At 44.7% G+C, this 22,526-nt stretch overlaps 1 protein-coding gene across 2 annotated transcripts; it reads left to right on the forward strand.

Moving 5' to 3' along the window:
• The first annotated feature begins 403 nt into the window (after positions 1–403).
• On the forward strand, positions 404–10,217 carry LOC310682134 (kelch-like protein 26). 2 transcript variants are annotated; one of them, XM_083450565.1, is made up of 5 exons: positions 404–517; positions 3,573–3,710; positions 5,378–5,456; positions 6,249–6,470; positions 8,618–10,217. In XM_083450565.1, exons 2-5 carry the CDS (start codon positions 3,632–3,634, stop codon positions 10,125–10,127), a joined length of 1,890 nt encoding a protein of 629 aa, XP_083306691.1. In that variant the 5' UTR covers positions 404–517; positions 3,573–3,631; the 3' UTR covers positions 10,128–10,217. The 2 variants fall into 2 exon arrangements, with proteins under 2 accessions (XP_083306691.1, XP_083306692.1); XM_083450566.1 differs by lacking the exon at positions 5,378–5,456.
• The last annotated feature ends 12,309 nt before the right edge of the window (positions 10,218–22,526 follow it).

Genomic DNA, 22,526 nt, shown 5'->3' on the forward strand with positions numbered 1-22,526 from the left:
AGAGAACTCAGCTATACAGCTGCAAATAAACCGTTTTGTGTTGTAAAGTGCATTATAGAAATGTAACACTAGATGGCAATGGTGAGCTATGGCAAATGTGATACATTGTTCAAAACTTTTTTAAAAAAAAGAATTTTCACAACATTTTTTATATGTGTCTAGATTCCAGAAGAGAGAGAGAGAGAGAGCATTAAGAAAGACATTAAGGTTGTCTTCTATAGCACTGTATATCTGCTCTACACCACCAAATCAGCAACAACGGTTAAAGCTCCATACTCTCCAAGTGTCCCAGTTTTCCAGGGATAGTCCTGGAATGACAAAAGCCATCCTTACCGTGTGCACACTACATGTTTAAAGCACATTGTGTACCTGAGGTGCCTGCCCCCTTAAGAGCTATCCACTGGCAGTTGGAGCTGTTGGAACATAGAGGGGAGGCGGCCATTATCATTCTTCCTTTGCTTCCCCTGCTATGCAAGCCTAGAAAAAAAAAAATTGAGGCCTTGTCTCTGCAACACAGGTTAGTAGTTATGGTCACATACACATACGGACACACTGAGGTCCAGCCCTACCATTGGGTAGAGTGCAGCATCTGTGAAGCGTTGGAGAACAGACCTGTGCGTCCCACACAGCCTGCTAATGTGACCCCAAAGCTAACCTCTGACTGAGAGCAGCCACCGAGACCACATAACACTGGTCTTGAAAGACCTACACTGGCTCCCAGTACGTTTCCGAGCACAATTCAAAGTGTTGGTGCTGACCTTTAAAGCCTTAAATGGCCTTGGTCCAGTATACCTGAAGGAGGGTCTCCACCCCCATCATCCAGCCCAGACACTGAGGTCCAGCTCCGGGGGCCTTCTGGCAGTTCCCTCACTGTGAGAAGTGAGGTTACAGGGAACCAGGCAGAGGGCCTTCTTGGTAGTGGCACCCGCCCTGTGGAGCGCCCTCCCACCAGATGTCAAAGAGAAAAACAACTACCAGACTTTTAGAAGACATCTGAAGGCAGCCCTGTTTAGGGAAGCTTTCAATGTTTAACAGACTATTGTATTTTAATATTTTGTTGAAAGCCACCCAGAGTGGCTGGGGAAACCCAGCCAGATGGGCGGGGTATAAATAAATAAATTATTATTATTATTATTATTATTATTATTATTATTATTATTATACAGTGGATGATGCTGTCTTGTCAGCAGTGTTGAACAATGGGTCAACAGACACTTTGGCCATCTTTTGTAGGTGGACTAGGAAGTGGGGCACGATTTTGTCCTTCACCAGAGGCAGCAAAATGTCTTGGGGTAATCTTGGGATCTCCATTCTTAGAGGCAGGAAACATGAAAGTTTACTGTATCAGGTGGTCACATGGCGGGAGATATTTTTATGAGAAAATGTATTGTGATATCATGAGAACCCAATCCCTTTGCAATGCTGGGGTCTGAAACACATATGTTCAAATCTGCAAGTAATATGTTTGCATGTTAGCAATTAAATTAAAAAGTGTCCTTAAATTTTTTTTAATGTCAAAAAAAAAAAAAGTAAAAAGTAAACCTAACATCTGTGAGAAATTCCAGATCAGAAGCTCCTGGAAACTCTTGGACAGGAATTGGAAGCTGAATCCTAGACGATAGCCATAATTCTCCCTTTCCCTTTGGAAATAGGTTGATCACAGGTTGTAGCTGACAAAACAAATTCTATATTTAGTGGCAGTATGATTTTTGGGCACCCAAATCGGTTACCCCATTTGATGCAAAACTTGTCCAACATACTTCAATGCAGGAATAAGCAGCTGTCCCGTACGGGGATCAAACCTGCAACCTTGGCATTATCAGCACCACACTCTAAGAGGCAGGATGTGGAACTGAGAAAAAATTTCCTAGCCTGGGATTTCAAGAACTTGGATTAGGAGAGCCTTCCCTAATCGGGTTCCCTCTAGATGTTTTGGGCAACCCCATCATCCCAGACCATTTGTCATGCTGAGGTCCAGCTCCGAGGGGCTTCTGGCGGTTCCCTCACTGCGAGAGGCCAAGTTATAGGGAACCAGGCAGAGGGCCTTCTCGGTAGTGGCACCCGCCCTGTGGAACGCCCTCCCATCAGATGTCAAAGAGATAAACAACTACCTGACATTCAGAAGACATCTGAAGGCAGCCCTGTTCAGGGAAGTTTTTAATATGGGACATTTTAGTGTATTTTTCATCTTTGTTGGAAGCCGCCCAGAGTGGCTGGGGAAACCCAGCCAGATGGGCGGGGTACAAATAATAAATTATTATTATTATTATTATTATTATTATTATTATTATTATTATGCTGGCCAAGGCTAAAACTAGATTGTAATCAAAAACATTTAGAATGTGCCAGGTTGGGGAATTATTTATTTTATTTTTTATTGCATTGACTGTATTTTTCACTCTGTAAGACGCACCCAACCATAAGACGCACCTAGTTTTTAGAGGAGGAAAGCAAGAAAAAAAATATTCTGAATCTTTTATTTCTGTAGAGCCTCTTTTCAAAAGCTTGATTTTGCAAGTGAACAGGAGAAGCATTTTAACAGGCATTAGTGCTTGGATTTCATTCTCTCACAGGAAGCACGGGGGGGGGGGGAATGGGATCATCTGGCCGTTTGGAGAGACAGAGGCACATGGTTTGGGCAGTGATGGAATCCAAGACTGACTGAAGAGGGAAAACAAGAATAATGTTCTCCTGACTGTTTGTCAAGTTGCTCAGGGGACTAAACAAGGGCTATCACACAACAACCTCACAATAACCCAGTGAGGTTAAGGTGGCCCTCTCTGCGCAGAGCCTCTCTAGAGAAGCAGGAGGAGAAACGGAGCCCCTTCCGTTTTTCCTCCTGCTTAGCTGAAGAGGTGCTGCACAGAGAGGGAGAGCTGCACAGCGCCATTCGCTCCATAAGACGCACACACATTTTCCCTTACTTTTTAGGAGAGAAAAAAGTGCATCTTATGGAGCGAAAAATACGGTATATGCCACCTTTACTCCAAGGAACTTAAGGTGGTGTGCATGGTTCTTCTCGCTGAATTTCCCACAACAACCCTGTGAGGTAGGTTAAGCTGAAAGGCAGTGACTGGCCCAAGGTCATCCAGTGAACTTCATGGCCGAGTGAGAATTTGAACCCTGGTCTCCCAGGTCCTAGTCTGACACTTTAACCACTACACCACACAAGGCTGAGTTAGTGGGAAAGGCTGTTCGAGCTCTGTAGGTAAAGGTAAAGGGACTCCTGACCATTAGGTCCAGTCGTGACTGACTCTGGGGTTGTGGCGCTCATCTCGCTTTATTGGCCGAGGGAGCCGGTGTACAGCTTCCGGGTCATGTGGCCAGCATGACCAAGCCGCTTCTGGCAAACCAGAGCAGCGCACGGAAACGCCTATTACCTTCCCGCCAGAGTGGTACCTATTTATCTACTTGCACTTTGACGTGCTTTTGAACTGCTAGGTTGGCAGGAGCAGGGACCGAACAACGGGAGCTCACCCCGTCATGGGGATTCGAACCGCCGACCTTCTGATCGGCAAGCCCTAGGCTCTGTGGTTTAACCCACGAGTTCTATAGTCTTTTTCTATTTCCAGATAGGTGAATGTGATGAAGCTGCCGAGTGATTCCTGAGCCCTTTTTAGAGGCTGAGATAATGGATTCCCTGAGGGATAGCGACGAAGAGGATGGCATAGAAAAACCTCTTCCGTCTCATGAAGCCTATTTATGTCAGGGTAAGTCTCATGATCTCCCGAGTGGTGGGAAATGGGATGGCTCACTCCTGGGTGGTGGGAACCAAGTCCTGCAGGGATGAGTTGGGTGTGGAAAGAAGAGAGGAATGGCAAATCAAATCAAGACTACACCAAAATGGCAAAACTGACCGGAAAGCTCAGGGACCAAGAAGACAAAAAACCTCAAGAAAGAATGGGGAGAATTTACAATTTATTTAAGAGACAACTGTAAACAGATGAAAAATCGGAAGGATTTTAATCTCACTTGTAATGTAACAAATGCTATGTACAATGTGGATAGATTTAAAATGTAGATTATGAAATAATACGCAGTTGAAAATGTTGACAGTAGGACCCATGGATCAGATGGGGGGAAGTCTTGAGATCCAAAGAAATCTCTCTATATGGATATGTATTTGGTTTTGTTATAAATTTATATTTGTAAAATCAAACTGCGGGAGGCAGTGGAAGACAGGAGTGCCTGGCGTGCTCTGGTCCATGGGGTCACGAAGAGTTGGACACGACTAAACAACAACAAAATTTGTAAAATCAAATAAAAATGATTTCACCACCATCACCACCCCAAAAAAATGGGTGGAGGGAAGTACTGGGCTGTGGGGGAGGGAAGTGAAGAGATTAATCGAAACTGTTAAAGATTGGTATAGGGTTTAAGAGATTTAAATCTTCATAAAGATTCTATAAGGAAAGCAGAAAGCAGCAAGAAATATCAAGTAAGGATATCAGAGAGGAGATCAGTGTAAATGAAAACATGAGACTTATGGTTTTGTTACATATGATTTTATTTTGGAGTTGCCTGTTGTAAAGAATGTATATTATGTGAATAAAGTAATAAAGGATTTTTTAAAAAGGAAGAGTTGGGTGTGGTAAGCCCAGAGAAGAGAAGGTTAGAAGGTGGACATGACAGTTGCCTTCAGATATCTGAAAGACTGTCTTTGCAAACGTTGGAGCAGACGTATTCTCTGTTGCTCCAGAGAACTTAGAACCAATGGGTGGAAATTGCAGGGAAGCAAAGATTCCCAAGCTACCGTTTATGAGAAACAGCCTAATGCTCAGAAGTGAAACAGACTGCTTTGGGAGGTGGTGGGCTCTCCAGAAATAGTATCTAAGCCGAGCTATACACTACTTGTCAGGGAGGCTGTTGCTGCATTCTACATTACAGAGCCTGTGCTTAATATATATATATATATATATATATATATATATATATATATATACACACACCCCGCCCATCTGGCTGGGCTTCCCCAGACACTCTGGGTGGCTTCCAACAAAATTAAAAGCTTCCCTAAACAGGGCTGCCTTCAGATGTCTTCTAAACGTCTGGAAGTTGTTGATCTCTTTGACATCTGGTGGGAGGGCGTTCCACAGGGCGGGTGCCACTAGCAAGAAGGCCCTCTGCCTGGTTCCCTGTAACTTGGCTTCTCGCAGTGAGGGAACCGCCAGAAGGCCCTCGGCGCTGGAACTCAGTGTATGGGTAGAATGATGGGGGTGGAGACACTCCTTCAGACATACTGGACCGCTGAGCTTCAGGGTTAGACAGATGAGCTTCAGGGTTACTTCTGGTTCTATAATTCAATTTCCCCAAAATCTCACTGTTGTGTGGAGAAAGAAAGAGTAGCAACAGCTTCATTTCCTTTCTTCTTTTTAAGGCTTGAAACAGCTATACCAGACCCAGCAGCTATGCGATGTCACCTTGGGCGTGGAAGGAAAGAGCTTTCCTTGCCACAGGTGAGTCTGTACCATTGCAGGCAGTGGTAACCCCTTGCAGACAAAACAAAGCTTGTTTTGATCATGGCCTATTTCCCACCATGACAGGGGACAATGTTGCTTTATGTAGGAGGAACATTTCAGCAGGTGGGTCTAAATGGCTTCTGGGTCCCATGTGGTCCTGTGGAAGTTCTAGGACTTGAGCCATACACTTACTCGGTCAAATGAAAGCGCACTGAGAGGTCTTAGAGCAGGGTTCCCCAAACTTGGGTCTCCAGCTGTTTTTGGACTACAACTCCCATCCTCCCTAGTTAGTAGGACCAGTGCTCAGGGATCATGGGAATTGTAGTCCAGAAATAGCTGGAGATCCAAGTTTGGGAACCCCGTCTTTTTTCCATGGCCAAAAAAGAAAAAGAACATTAGTCAGAGAATCTTCTTGTTCTCTTTCATTATTCATGGCCTTCTCAGTAGTGGCTCCACATGTATAGAATGCTCTCCCCTGACAGGCCCACCTGGCAACTAATTTAATGTATTTCTGGTGCCAGACCAAAAAACCCTCAACCATTTTCATTCTTCCAGGCTTTTTAAGTGTTTCTATTAAATTCTAAATTCTCTACTTTTGCTGTTTGTAATGCAGCTTACCCTCTGGTGTTTTAAAACTGCATTTTGAAGCTTGTTCTGGTTTTTGTGATTTTACTTGGCTTTACTCTTTTCCTGCACAATGCCTAGAAGGCAATAATATTGGGGGGGGGGGTCCCTGTCCAATAAATATAGCTAATAAATTATGTGCACGTTTCTTCTTTCCATATGCAGGATGCTGTTGGCGTCAGTCAGTCCTTATTTCAGAGAGATGTTTGTCCATTCTGAGTCACACAACGGCGAGATCCAGCTTGAGGACATCACTGCTTCCACACTCCATTGCCTGCTGGACTATCTCTACACGGAAGAGGTGTCTCTCACTGCAGAAACTGCCCAGGACCTCTTTACTGCAGCTAGCAAGCTCCAGATCCTTCCACTGAAAGAGACAGCTGGAAGGTAATGCTGCAAGAGTTTTGATCGCAGCAAAATGGAAGAGTAATGAAATCCCCTCTATTCAAGATTGGATCCAAAAGCTGACAGAATATGCTGAATTAGATGGTTTATCAGAAAAAAATAAAGAATAAATAAAAACAGGAATTTGTTTCTAAATGGGAGGTTTTCAAAGAATATCTGAAAAATAAATATAGTAGTTTAAATTCTGTTGCAGCATTCAAGGAACTTCAGTAGAGGTTGTAGGGTAGATATAAGAAATTAGATTTAATGAGAATAAGTTTAATTATAAAAAAAAATGTGTATTGGCAATAAGTAATATGAATTTGAAGTATGGAATAGACGGGAGGTTGGGTCTTTAGTGTTAAGACCAATAGATGTTTTATTGTTTGCTAAGAATATTATGTGTCTATGGTTATTTTTGTAATTTGTGCATAATTTGGTATTTGTGTTTTTTGTTTGTTTGTTTTTCTTGTTGTATAAATAAAAAAAAGAAAGGGGGAAAAAAGGAAGGTAATGCAAGTGTCAAGTAATAATAATAAATTTTTATTTGTACCCTGCCCTCCCTGCCCGGAGCCGGGCTCAGGGTGGCTAACATCATGAAACTAAGACAGGATACAAAGAAGTATAGGAGTTCACTTCTCCCTTCTCACTGATTAGAATTAGCAAGCATTTGGTAGATCTGTAGTCCTTCTATTACAGCATTATGTTGCAAGCACAAACAGGCAAACCTCCGTAAGGATATCATTTGCCTACTCTGACTCCTCCCCACTTCTGCAGCAAGAAGCACACCAGCAGGAAGTCCCTCCCCCCGCCCGTGTCTCCTTTGTTCTCTGACATGCTCGGACCTCTGAGTTTGGGGGGAGGGAGGGGGTTCCCCCCCACTCCCAATTGATGTATCGCCCAGCTGCTCCCTCCCTTCTGGTTGCTTAGCTACTATCTCATAACTGGGTAGCTCCTCTCTCAACTGTGCGGCTTCTGTGTCTGTCTGTCTCTCTGCTTCTGGAAATGCTGGAAGCAGGGAGGGGGATATTCCCCCTCCTCTTCTGTTAGGAGCTGATCTCCCTGTGATTGCATTTCCCAATCTTCCAATCCGGACCAGCCCCTGACAGCAAGGAAGTCGCCCCATTCCATTTTAAAACTTTTGCACACATTGCAAGACTGTCACATTCCCAAGCATAGCAAACTGAACACCAAAGAACATATGGGTGTAAGAGGACACCTGGTGGATCAGGCCAAAGGCCCATCTAGTGCAGCATCCTGTTTGCACATTGGCCAACCAGGTGCCCGTGGGACGGAGCACAACTTTGCACTCTGAACACCTGCCACAGCTTTGTGCACTAACTGCAGCTTCTACATCAAGTGCAAGAAAAGCAATTCACAGAGTGGATGGGTTAGTCATATGAAAAACCAATGAGAAGTCTTAGAGAATCCAAACAACCCAAACATTAGTCAGAGAATATTCTTATCATTCCCTTTAAAAACCTATACATAAATATTGAATAGATCAGGGGTTCCCAAACTGTGGTCCGCAGATGATTAATGACCCAGTGTAAAAATACAGTTAAAAACCGCACAGTGTCTAGCACAGTGTATTACAATTGCTACAACAACCGTGGGGGGGGGGGGGATATTAAGTGGCCTGCCAAGACAAGTGGTCCATGAGAAAACAAGTTTGGGAACCACCAATATAGATCGCAGGGCCTTTTTGGTGACGGCACCCCACAGTTAAGGAACTCTTTCCCAAATGGCTTTCCCCTTTATTGGCCTCATTTAGGCATGAAGTTTCTTTGGAATGTAATCATCCTTTTTGTTGACACTGCTACTCTGTGCATATCATTATGATGTTGATAGAAATATTTTTTATTGATATTGGTAGCCCGGGGGTAGCCAACATGGTCTGTCCAGATGTTTTAGACTACAATTCCCACCAGTCCCAGCCAAGATAGGAAGGATAATGGAAACTGTAGTCTACAGCATCAGGGAGGGGAGGCACCCCTCTGTTAACTGCTCAATGTTTCTGTTGAGAGAAGGGGGGTGGGATATCAACATGGGAGATACGTAATTCCTAGAGCAATATTTCATCCAAACATTTCAATGGGAGAAGGCATTGGCCTCTAAAACTGATGGCATCTCTTTTGTTTCCCTGCCAGGTTTCTCGAGATGAACATCTCCATGAACAACTGCCTCACCCTTTACAGCCTGGCTCATCAGCACAACCACCAGCCTTTGCTTGACGCAGCCTCGTGCTACATCAAGCAACACTTTGTGCCCCTCTCTAAGCAGGAAGCCTTCCTGAACCTGGAACCCAAAGCTTTAATCAGCCTCATCTCCTCAGACGACCTGGAAGTGCCCTCTGAGCTGATCGTCTACCAGGCTGTGCGCAACTGGGTGGAGTCTGCGGCCTCCGTGCGCCTCCCGCTGTACAAGGAGCTCCTAGGACATGTCCGCTTTTCGCTGCTCACCCACGAAGAGCTCGTCGATGTCCAGGCGGACACCGCAGAGTACTACAGGCACGTGCGTCTGAAGTGGAAGGAGCTGGACGGGGCAGGGAGGCTCCAAGCGAGTGGCGGGCTCAGGAAGGGCATGTACGACGACTGCCTTGCTTGCCTGAAGGTCGACGAGAGCAGGACCCAGGATGGAGATGACCCAGAATCCTACCTGTACTGTTTCGACCCAAACGCAGAGAAGTGGGAGACGTTGCCACCGCTGAAGTACCTGAGCTACTCTGGATGTGCCTCCATGGGCTGCAAGCTTTACTTGTCTGGAGGTCAGAAGGCCGACTGCTCTTTTGTTGACACTCTGCATCAGTACGATTCCTTGACCAGCCAATGGACACAACTCCCATCCATGTTCACAGCCAGGGCCCTCCACCCCTTTCTGGCCTGTGACAAAAAGCTGTATGCTGTCGGAGGCTGCAGCGATACTGGCCCTCTCTCTTCCGCAGAGGCCTTCAGCGTTGAGCAGAATGCCTGGGCCCCAATCTCCAGCCTGCCCCTTGCCGTGATGTACCCAGCTTCAACTGTGCTCAGGAATAAGCTTTACCTTGTAGGGGGGAAAGCCTCCAGGAGCTACAAGGGGCTTCTGATCTACGACACAAATGCCGACTGGTGGAATGAGGTGCCCATGGACTTTGCCTGCTACGGTGCAGCGGCTGTCTCAGTCAGTAACGGGATATATGTTTTCGGTGGGTACACCGAGGAAAGGGGCAATTTTCTGGTCCAGAGCGCCATGGCCACTGAGGAGCTCCCCAGCTGCACCAAAGGGAGCTTTTACCTCTTTGAGAATGGCAGGGTGAGCTGGGAAGTCCCTGTCCCAGAGCTACCGATAGCCTTGGCTTTTTCTTGCGCGGTGGAATGGCAAGGTAAGATCTACCTGTTGGCGGGCAAGGACGAAACCCGCTCCTATAATACGATTTACAGCTGGGTTCCAGAGGACACAAGCTGGACCCGGTGCCCTGAGGAAATCCCCACGACGGCTTCCCAGGTGAGACTATCCAGCATCGCACCCCTGAAGATGCCCAAGAAACCAATCCAGCTCCTTCTGTTTGGCGCCGGACTGAGCCCAGCGGTGTCCGGGGTGGATGATGTCAAGAAGCAGCAGCTGAGCTCCTCTTCCTCTCGAGAGGGCTGCAGCCTTAACTGCTGTTGGGGTGGAAGATGATCCCCCAAACGCTTTCAAAGGCTCCATATGCTTCCCTGTGTTTTTAGGAATGGACTCCCATAATAAAGGTCTGTCTCTCATCTGAAAGTAGGACTTTGCTTTGCCTCCAGCTCCCATTTATTTCATTGGTGCTGCTCTCAGAATAATGGGGTTAAGGACAACAGAAACAGAAAATCTTACACCTGTCCTGGAAGCTTAATTAAAAAAACAACAACCCAAGTTCTCCTTGAATTTTGTATTCTGGTATTTTCCAAGGCAGGGATGGAGAATCTGTGGCTCTCCAGACATTGTTGGACTCCTGGTCCCATAAAGCCCAGCAAATATAGCCGATGGTCAGGGTTTTAATCCAGCAAAATCTAGAGGTCCATGGAGTACTTGTTCCTGTTCTAAATAGGGATGGCTCAATCTGTCAATTTCACTTGCTCAGTCCTAAACCCAGCTCTCCACATTTCTGCATCGGTTTCTGAATTCTTTTACTTAAGTCCTCAAGAAAATTCAGCCGCATGTTATTGCAAATTCCTCCCACGCGTTTTTGTATGCAATTTTGCCTAAGAAGACATATTTTTGCAAGGCATTCCCCCCTAAAATAATGCCTTTTCATACGTTATTTTCACTAATATATGCAGTCTTATTTGGCACCGTAAAATTCAAAGAAGTGCACATTTCGAAGGGTGGCCGTGTCTCAGTTTGCAAACTGCTTTGGAAAATGTGGATTAAGTACATTCACCTTTAAATGCAAACTGAATCAAAATTCTCCCCCATCGCTAGTTCTAAGCAACCCACGGGGTTTGTTTTTTCCCATCAGCTTCATTAACCTATAACATTTTGGCACCAATTTAGAGTGAATCAGACCATGTTGAATTTCTGGTTGTTAACTATGAACCCTGATTGGATGTATCAATTACTGTGTTTGGGGGGCCCCTACAATGAAAAAAAAAGGCACTGGTTTGTAAGGGATACAAAATTTCAGGGTTCGTAGTTAATGAAGCTTTTCCTATCCTCACTTGTGCCTTTTGGGGGAGTGGTAAAAAATCCAATTGCAGCATCAGCCTACCCAGTGGGAAGAGGTAAAGTGCTAGTAAGACTTTCCAGATCCGCTGTGGCTTTAAGCTGAACTCTTCCTCTTGAAAAGTTCAGTCCATTATGTTGCTTCCTGTTGATCTGGGCTGAGGACTCTGATTTACCTCTGGCACAGCCTCTCTAAATTTCCCAAAGCCTGTTTCTCATCCCGTGGGAGTAGGAGCTTTTATTACTGATTTCCTCTTGTTATTTTTCCTTTCCTTTTTTTTTTTTTAAAGATGAAATAGGACTATAAATAGTGCTATTAAGAGAGGAGAAAAGAAAAAATTATAATTGAACTATTGTACTTTAAAGTTTATAATTGGCTTACAGGGACGTGAATCGGTTTCCAGCTTTCTGAATTCGTTCTATATGTTATTGTTATTTGCAGATATTAGCTTATGGATTTGTTTTGGATATCAAGATATTTTATTCTTGAATGTCTAACTTTATTAGGTCTCTGTGTTGTGTTAAATATATATATATATATATATATATATATATATATATATATATATATATATACATATACATCGTGCAATTAAATAGTGAGAAGAAACCGGCAATTAAAACCTGCTTTCTCTGCCTCCCCACCCCTCCCCCTTGTAGGAAAGGGGAAAAGGGAAAGGGGCAATTTAGTGAGGATTTTTGAAGGACAAATTTAGAGACGGCTCATCACTAATCTCCCAGCCTGAATCAACAAGAGGCAATATGCAGGGTCTGAACGTGGAAGGGAAAGGAAATCAGTGTTGGAAGAGAAAAATGGACTCCTGCAAATTTCCCCCAGCACTCTGCATTAATATTATGGCAAGAGGTACCACAACAAAATAGTTGCAGTGTGGACGGCTGCTGTTCAGTCTTCCAGCTGCTCCTTTCCACCTCTTACCCAACAAGTTTTCTTTTTTTATATAATAATTTTTATTAATTTTAACATATTAATTATCATACATACAACAAAACTTCACTTCTTATACAATATTTTTTGGACTTCCATCAGCACCTCTGATGATCCACCATTCTTATCACTTCTTCTGCATTTCTTAAATTCATATTGCCTTCAATTACCTTAACTAACAATTCTCCTCTTTACCGTTTTTGCAATAATTCAAATAATTCACCTTACAAAACTTCTTGCAAACCTACAAGCGTAATCTGATCGTCACAATTACTTTTCAAATAGTCCGTAAATTTACACCAGTCTTCTGTGAATCTCTGGTCCCGCAGGTTTCAAATTCTTCCTGTTAATTTGTCTAATTCTGCATAGTCCATCAGTTTCATCCTCCATTCTTCTTTTGTCGGTATTTCTTCTTGCTTCCAATTTTGTGCCAATAATATTCTTGCTGCCGTCATTGCATATAAAAATAATTTACAATCCTTTCTATTTATATCATCTCCTACAATGTCAAGTAAAAATGCTTCTGGCTTCTTAATAAATGTATATTTCAACATTTTTTTTCATTTCATTATATATCATTTCCCATACGTTTTTCACTTTTTTACATTCCCACCACATATGATAAAAAATACCCAACAAATTTTCTTACTGCCACCTCCAGTGGTTAGCTTTCTGTGCAGTTGCACTGCGTCCACCTCAATGCCCACCTCACTCTGTCCCTCCCACTCAGCAGCAGCGACTCACCTGTTTGCAGGTCAGGTGAGCGTCTTTGCCCCACCACAGCATCCACTACTGGTTAGACTCCAGCATCTTCTAGAATATGTGTCAGAGAGAGCTAGCCAAACCGCATTGCAAAGAGATTTGTGTAGCTGTAAAGAAAAAGAAAAACCCAATTATCTTTAAAACGCACAAACGCACGCTTTTACCTGTGCACAGTATTCTTTGAGGAGCAAAGGTTGGCCACAGGAGGCCACAGGTCCTAGATGAGCTTCATCACACATATCCCTAATTGAGCGAAATTTGCAATTACAGCATCGTGGAAGGAAGCTAGTCACTTTTGCCTCTTAGCAAAGTTTGCCAAGGCTGATTGCAAAGTAGCTGCTGCGTTCTCCAAAATTCGACTGCACCTGGTGCATGTCGAAAAGCCCATGCTCTCTCCCACTGTGTAAAGCTCCTGGTGAGTACAGTGGTACCTCGGATTACATACGCTTCAGGTTACAGACTCCGCTAGCCCAGAAATAGTACCTCGGGTTAAGAACTTTGCTTCAGGATGAGAACAGAAATTGTGCTCTGGTGGTGCAGTGGCAGCAGGAGGCCCCATTAGCTAAAGTGGTGCTTCAGGTTAAGAACAGTTTCAGGTTATGAACGGACCTCCAGAATGAATTAAGTATGTAACCAGAGGTACCACTATACAAAGAACTGGCTTCCCAGAATTCCCCACCCTATTTGCCGCACCATTTCACTTCTCCACAGGAGAGAAGTTCCAAGAAAAAGAGACTCCAACTGAACATCAGGAAAAACTTTCTGACAGTAGGGGGGTTGGACTAGATGACCCTTGGGGTCCCTTCCAGCTCTAACATCCTATGATTCTAAGTTCTCCAACAACTTCCTGGGGGTGGGGCTATCCATCAGTAATGGCATGGATTCCTTCTTCGTTCGCTGTGGGAGAGGATTATGCAGCTCCTAGGAAGCTGCCTTATACTGAGTGAGACCATTGGTCCATATTCCCCAGCATTGTCTGCACTGGCTGGCAGCAGTTCCTCAGGATTTCAGGCTGGGCATTGAACCTAGGACCTTCTGAGTGCATGGCTCAGCTTCATCCCTTCGGATGCTCCTCATACTGCAGCCTTTTCCATATGACCCTGCCAACTATGTTCACAATTTACCCACCATTTTGTACCTTCCAAAGAACCCTGGACCCAGCATTGATCCAGGACACTGTTTGAATATGCAAAAAATGGCAGCCTCTGCTAAACTTGAGTCCATTGATTTAAGTGGGTCTGTTCTGGGCAGGCCCATCTTACCCATAGGCGCTAGGGGTGCGGGGCACCCAGGCGCGGGCTCTCAGGGGCACCAGGCTAAGGGTCCGGGGCCGAGATTTGGAGTCTGGGGATTGGGAAGAACTGACAGCCACTGCTGAGCAGATCATAGTCCGTCGGAGCATGGCAGCTCTTCTGCGGGCGAGCAAGGCACTGAGGCAGCCGGTCGGCTCAGCCCTCCTGCACGCCTGGGATTGGTGGGCCGTCAAGAGGCCCACCCAATGCACGCTGCTCACATGAGCCTTGGGCTCAACTATTGTTGCGCTGGGCTCTGCTTGCCCGCCCACCCCAGTGCCCGGGGCCCGCCTTGCTCTCCTGCTGCCACTGCCTTGGAATCCTCTATTGTTGCTGAGGCAGCCGGCCCAGCTCTGCCGTGCACGCCTCACTGGCCTGCCCTAAAAAAAGGTCAACAACTTGGGGCAACCAGGTGGAACTTTGCACCCCGGTGCCACATATGCTTAAGACAGCCTTGGTTTTGGGTATGACTTACTTGGATATCACTCCATTTTTTACTTCCCTTCCCTCTCTAATGATTTGTGTATCTTATATTAGTATCTCTGCTTATGTCAGGCTTCGGGGAAGCAACTTCCTCCCTCCCTTTGGCCGCGGATAAACAGAACAAAGCAAAAATAGTCTCTTACCATTTAAAGAGATTTTAATGATCACAGCGAAAGAACAGAGTCCATTCTCGGAGTAAAGGTGCTCCCAATTAAGGTTTACACCCACTTCCGAGTCACCCTTGTCACTTCCTCCTCTTGCAACCTGATCTCGCGACCACTGGGCCTTCTGTGCAGCTACCTTATCTAATCTCCGTGTCCTTGGACTGGTCAACTGGGCACTTTCCAGGAGTCTGGTAACTCTCTCTCTCTGTGTGTGTGTTCTTCTTCTCCTAGCTGTTCACCACCCAATTCTTCCCAACCTTTGTCTTCTGAACTATGTCCCTCTGCGAACTACTGTTCCAAATCTATATTGTCCCACTGCTCCTGGGAAGATTCAGGATCCTGATTAGGAGCAGGGGGAGGACCCCAACATTCTTCATCTGTGCAACCCTCCTCAGCACAGTCCCTGACATTATATCTTTAAGGATCTGTGGAAAGTGGTTAATAAAAGATTAGATAGATAGATAGATAGATAGATAGATAGAGCTGAATGAAACTGTGAGTCCTAGCCCATGATGCTGAAGGGCCCCTGACTCAACCCAGTCAACCCTCAAAAGGTCCTAAGGTGCAAGAACTAGCCTGATCTGTATTTTATGAAGCTCCATTTTGCACTAACTTGTTTGAATGTCAATGTGACGATTAAAGGTCTGAACAACAGATTTGTGGAAATTCCCTCCAGGTGCCTGATGATCAGTATGCATGCTGATGAGCAAGGCACCTCAACTGAATGTGCACCATTGTCGTTTGAGCTTTTAACTCTCAGCAAACTTGAAGCCTTTACTCTTCGCCCATCTGTCTGATGCTGTTCCAGCAACGTGGCAGCAGGAGGAGATCCCATCACGGTGAGGGCATGCAATCAAAGGGATGCAGAAAGATTGCTGCTGGCTTTTGCTCCTGTCAAGTATTTTGCCATGTCAACCAATTAAAAAATTATATGCAACCAGATGCAAATCATTGAACTTGTTAGTTTGTCCCACTGACAGAGATGCTGGGTCCTTTGTAGAATAATTAGGTGTGGGTGGTGTCAAAAGCTGATTTCCTCATTTTAACCCTTAAAAAAAATAAATCAGCCTCTGGCAACAATTGCCAAGTGGAAAACTTTTAATTCCAGAGAATCCCAAGCCTGCCTCTGGTAGGGATCAGGTGTTTGCCTCCTCCCTTCACTGCATTTCGTCTTGCCAATGAATTATTCAGAATGTTTCCATAGCCATTTTTTAATATAACTTGATTCCGCAGTCGGGAGACACAAAGAGACAACATGAAAAGGCTCCACCAATCTTACCTCCAACACATCCTAAAACGGATGTAGGAAATATGGACGTGCATGATTCCTTCCACATGTTGTGGACTACACCTATCAGTGGTGCCGACTCCTAGGGGCTGAACCCTTTTGGGCCACCCCAATATTCGTTAGGGGGCAGGGCCCCCTCAATGATCATCACATGATCCAGCAACGTGGTGGCTCCTCCCCCTCCTCCACCACCTGCCATGGAGGGGAAGCAGCCCCCAGCCCATGGTGGAGGCAGGAGGCAGAGGAGCTGCAGGCTGCCGTGCGATGCCCAGACATCATGCATGACAGCATCGCATCCAGGTGTCGCATTTGACGTCTGGGCATCACGCTCAACATTATGATGTCATGATATCAGCACCCACAATCACTTTCCCGAGTCAGTGTACCTGACACCTATCATGCCTGACTATTGATCATGCTGGCTGGGGCTGCTGGGAGTTGAAGTCAAAAATATCTAGAGGATATCTGTGTTGGGATGCGTCCTGGGAGACGGGGGCAATTGGCAGGCCCCCAGCTGGCTCCAGCCCACTGACCAGCAGCTGGGCGAAGTCCGGTTCTCAGAACAGCATCAAAAACTGTGATTCAAGCCTCAGAAACCTTTAGAGACTGAGCACTCAAGCCAGCAGAGATGACAACTCTTTGCAACGGAAGAGCAGACAAAGGCATATGTAAGCATATTTACAAGCCTTTATTCAGCATTAGAACAAAGGAAAAACATGTCTGCTTCCCTTCGTGTCCAAGCAAACAGCATAGGCAAAAGCTTTAAACAACAGAAGTTCCCAGCAGACTGTGCTGGAAGTAAACAGACATGTGACCCACAACAACTCCACATGTCTGTCCTAAAGGTGGAATGGAACTATATCCTAACAATCTGTTGGCTACCTTTGCACTAGCCCTATGCAGATGTTCTAAGCCTCATGTCATTAGAATCAGGGGAGGGGGGAGACATACTTTCTGGCCCCACCTACCCACTCTATTATTATTATTATTATTATTATTATTATTATTATTATTTATATACCACCCTATACCTGGAGGTCTCAGGGTGGTTCACATAAAAAGATCACAGTATATAAAATATATAACAAAAACAATAACCCAATAATACCCCCCCCCCTGCCCCCAGCACCAGATTTAAGGTGGTGCGACCAGTTTCCCCGTACAGGACACCAAGTCGAGGGGGTGCAAAATTGGGCAGATGCATAACTGAGAAGATCCATCTGGGGGTGCTACATTTTGGCCCTCCACTATTTGATGGAGGGTAAATGTCTGCACCTAGAGTAGTCATGCAGGGTCCCTCAAAAAGGACATTGTGGAGTTGAAAAGGGCAACGTAAATGTTCAAGGGGATGGATGGAGAAAGGTTACGGCATTCCTGAATTGCAGGTGGTTGGAGTAGATGACCCTTGAAGTCCCTTCCAACTCTATGATTCTAGGATTGGGGGGGACAGTTAGGTGAATAAGAGGTGACATGATAGAAATTTATAAAAAAAATATGCATAGCATGAAGAAAGCAGAGAGAGAAAAGTTGTTCTCCCTCTATCATAAAATGCTAGAGCTCTTGAGCATCCTGTGAAGCTGAATTTTGGGAGAGTCAGGGCAAATAAAACAAAGAAGCTCTTCATGCAGCACATAGTGGAACTTGCTCCTGTAGGAGACAGTAATGGCCACTAAAAGAGGATCAGATCAGTTTGTGGAGGATGAGGATATCAATAACAATTAACCACACTGTAGACATCACCTTGCCAACAAAGGTCCGCATAGTAAAAGCTATGGTTTTCCCAGCAGTGATGTATGGAAGTGAGAGCTGGACCATAAAGAAGGCTGATCACCGAAGAATTGATGCTTTTGAATTATGGTGCTGAAGGAGACTCTTGTGAGTCCCATGGACTGCAAGAAGATCAAACCTCTCCATTCTGAAGGAAATCAGCCCTGAGTGCTCACTGGAAGGACAGATTCTGAAGCTGAGGCTCCAGTGCTTTGGCCACCTCATGAGAAGAGAAGACTCCCTGGAAAAGACCCTGATGTTGGGAAAGATGGAGGGCACAAGGAGAAGGGGATGACAGAGGACGAGATGGTTGGACAGTGTTCTCGAAGGTACCAGCATGAGTTTGACCAAACTGCAGGAGGCCGTGGAAGACAGGAGTGCCTGGCATGCTCTGGTCCATGGGGTCACAAAGAGTCAGACACGACTAAACGACTAAACAACAAAAGGTCATTCTCATGTGTGTGTGTGTGTGTGTTGTGTGTATATAATTTTTATTAAATTTTCTGTTTTACAATTTAAAATACTAATTTTACATCCTTAAGATATCAATGACTTCCCTTCTTCTCTTTCCATGGTTCCTTTTACGAATTATAAATCCCTGCATATTTTACAAAAACTATACCATTCAGTATTCCATTTTTGCATCCATCAAATATTGTTTACACTGTTGAATTTATCTTAATGCTGCCACCGTTTTCAGCTGTACACAGTTATTTCCCATATATTCAATAAACGTTTTCCAATCTTCTCTAAACATATGTTCTTCTTGTTCTCTTGTTCTATGTGTTAAGTCTGTGAATTGCGCATATTCTGTCAACTTGAGTTGCCATTCTTCTTTAGCTGGGACCTCGCTTGTTTTCCATTTTGGGGCTAAAAAAACACGAGCTGCAGTAGTGACATATATAAATAACCTTTTTTGACACCTGGGAATTTCATTCTGAATTATCCCCAACAGAAAGGACTCTGGGTTTCTTGGGAAAGTACTTTTAAACATTTTTTTTCAATTCATTATGAATCATTTCCCAATGCTTTTTTACCCTTTTACAAGTCCACCACATATGAAAGCGCATTCCCTCCACCTCTTTGCATCTCCAGCACTTATCTGATTCAGTCTTATATATCTTATAATGTCTGCTTGGAGTTAAATACCATCTGTGAATCATGTTCAGGTAGTTCTCCTTCAAAGAATAACATGCTGTAAACTTCAAGTCACTTTTCCAGAGTTTTTTCCCCAGACACTGTAGGTGATTCTGAAGCACGTGAATGTAAGCAGTACCCTCTTGGTGTCAATAAGGATCAGGCAGACTCAGCAAATGGAGAATTAGAAGGTGACGTTTATTGCCAGGCAATAAGGACCCAGTTTGGAATCTCTTCCAAAAGGAACTGGGACCCCGATTGACAGAAATCCAGAGGTCTTTATACCTGAGCAGATCACAGCAAATCATAGATCATGAGACAACCATGAGGCAGTCACAATATTGCCAGCGAAATTAGCCAATTAGCAAGCTTCTTGCCCTGCTTCCAACTCCTGGTCAAGCACAGAGTTCTAGTTCTGCTTTCCATTGCTTGCAGTGACGCTCTGTCTAACCTCTCCCCTAGTTATGACAGGACAGGGAGTTTGGAGATTTTGTGGTTTTGCTCTTCCTGTTCTGTGGATTAATTTAGCCTGTATCTGAGGGGATTTTGTACCAGTATCTCTGATTCACGTCTTCCCCTTGTCCAGGGTACACGGATGTTTGTAGGGGAAAGGTCGGCTCCTAATTTTGCTGTTTCAAGCAGTTTGCAGTTAGCTAAGGCACAGCTTCCCTTCGATTCAAAATGGATTATAAAATACTGTAAGCCCTGATTCTGTGTGAGCATATATGAATATATTGATTACTGATAACTGATTATATGGATAGCATAGGGGTAGCCCTTCCTCCTTGCCTCAATTCTCCTCCTCCACAGATCATAGAAATTTCAAGGTTTTAGGCAATTTGCAACCACCTACAGCAGCAGCATGCAGACTCCCTCCAAACACACACAACTTCCGCCAAGACAAGAGGCGTGATTGTACTTCAGGGACACATTTCAGCTAGGCCAAAGCACCCATTAGATAAACAGATCTGAGCCAGCAAGGGACATTGGCCTGGGAATGTGGCATAGCCTAGGGAGAGTCCTGACAGCCAGATAGAGAGGTCTGGTCCCTACCCTACAGGGTCTAGGCATGGTGATAGGCAGATGCAAACATCAGCAATATGATTTGGTTAAGCTCAGTAGCAGATGGAAGAGCAGAGTACTGATGTTCACCTTACTTCTGGTTTATCTCTTCGTTGCTGCATACTAGGAGATAGTGGGGGAGGCTGCAGTGAGGTTGTTGCAGTGCAAACACGCCAGCAGAGCCAATCTGGCACTCCTGCTGGTGCATTTGCACCACGACAACTGGAGGTCAGGTGAGCGCACCATGCCATCTACTACGGGAGATACCTTATGAAAGGAGTTTCTAAAAATCCTGGAGAAGAGCAAAGGGAACTTTACTGGTTGGCTTGTCCTGAAGATAAGAAATCGTTCAGCAAAACGCAACTAGCCTTGGTTTCTTTGGCTGCCTAATCCATGTGTCATCTCAATTGAGTTTCCCGTTTTCAAAAGGACACCCCTATGTGCAGGCGTAGCTGGTAATGCAGTGGGGGAAAAGGTTAAGTTTTGCCTAGGGGAAAGCTAAATCCTCCTTTATTGGCAGGCTCTTTCCAGTCCTCTGAAGATGAGCAGGGAATTAAAGCTGTACTGCTATTAAGGGAAAACAGCAGCCCTCTTTAAGAAACAATGAAAGGACAAAGGAAGATTTCTGACGATTCCTTGATTGATACGTTTTTCAACATTGCAAGAGCAAAATCGGAGATTATGTTATTCACAGTAACACATAGTTTTAAGTGGACAGGTTAAGTAGAGGAGCACAAAAGAACTTTTATTTCATGCACGCATTATCAGACTTGTTGAGCTCTGCATTATTTTAAAAAGTTGCTTATCAGCTCCTAGTGGAGGCTGTTCTGTTAGGGTCAATGGTGCACTAACAGTCTGCCCTCATTCAGCCACCACTTCTTCTTTTTTATAATCCAGGAGGTGGCACTGCCTGTCAGCTTCCTCCTCCGTGGGCCACACTCACATTATTATTATTATTATTATTATTATTATTATTATTATTATTATTACCCCGCATTTATGATAGCACATTAAACAGTTGTGCCTTCACCTCAAGAATTCTGGGAACTGAAGTTTGTTAAGGGTGCTGTGAGTTTTTAGGGGAACCTCCTATTCTGCTCCCAGAGCTACAATTCTCATTGTAACACTCACTCCTTAAGTTCAGGGCAAGGACCCTTTGGTGAGAGAACCCCAGCAGAAGTTATACATGGCAAAACATGAAGAAAAGCCTGGAAATATAGGCTATAAAACCTTTAAAAACTTGCCCTTTCAATAGTTTTCTCCAAAGCATCTCATTCCCCTGGTGCAAAGATAACGCATACATTTAATAAGTTATGAAAATGGTTTACTTACAAAACTGTTCAAAGGTCCGATTCATGTGCTTTTTCATACAGCAGTCAGAAAAAGTTGCACAGGCAGTAAATCACTGCTTGGTTACAAAATGGTAAAAGTTCCTAAACTATTGCTATTTAAAAAAATAATGCAAGTTTCAAAATTCATTCTAGACTGAAACAAAAGTCATGTGGCTGAGCTAGAGCAACCAGCTGAGACCTCCTCACACACTGAATTCACATGTCAACTGACCACAACAAAAATTTCCTTCCAAGATGAGGGGAAGTGGCAAAGGCTAAGCTTGACGGGACAGTTCCCTCTATGGCATTAACCCCTTTGTGCATTAATTAGACTCAAGTAGGCAGGTTTTATGAGGCTGCTTAACATACACAACCAATCTAGATTGAAAGGAGCATGTTGAGGATGAGTGCAAATAATTCTGGATTGAGAAAGATTGCAATGTTGTGCTACCATCAGGTTAGTGAGTACACAGCGAGAGAGTCACTGACAGATTGAGGGAGGAAGAAAGGCTTCCTCTTCGTGACCCCATGGACCAGAGCACTGCCTCCCACAGTTTGGTCAAACTCATGCTGGTAGCTTCGAGTTTGGTCAAACTCATACTGTAGCTTCCCCCTTCATGGATCACTGCCTTGCCGTGGCAAAGGGGCTTGAATAACTCAGAGAACCTATGAGCTATGCCATGCAGGGCCACCCAAGATGGACAGGTCATAGTGGAGAGTTTTGACCAAACGTGATCCACCTGGAGCAGGAACCGGCAAGCCACTCCAGCATCCCTGCCAAGAAAACTCCATGGACAAAGACAACAGGATGAAGAACAGGGATGTGCAATGTGTATGGAAACTAGCCTACAATACAAAGGCAACATTTGCATTTGTTTTTGTGTGTTTTTTTGGCTTTGCTCACACCTCTATCATGTGGACCCCAGAAGATTGCTCGGTTAGGAATGTGGCCCTCAGTCTGAAAAGCGCTCCCCACCCCTGCGGTAGGCACCCAAAAGTATTTATAGAAACAATGTTGCCAGCTGAAACCACCTTCCCTAATCTCTCTCCAAACACTGCAGGATGAGAGATGCAACGCTGAGGGTATGATTAAAATCGCTAAGCAGCAGTTATCCCTCAGGGATTGATTCTTCATCCATTTTCGCTTGAAAAATGCTCA

The sequence above is a fragment of the Podarcis tiliguerta genome (genome assembly GCF_965153285.1).
Source record: "Podarcis tiliguerta genome assembly, chromosome: 7".
In the NCBI taxonomy this organism is placed as follows: Eukaryota; Metazoa; Chordata; class Lepidosauria; order Squamata; family Lacertidae; genus Podarcis; species Podarcis tiliguerta.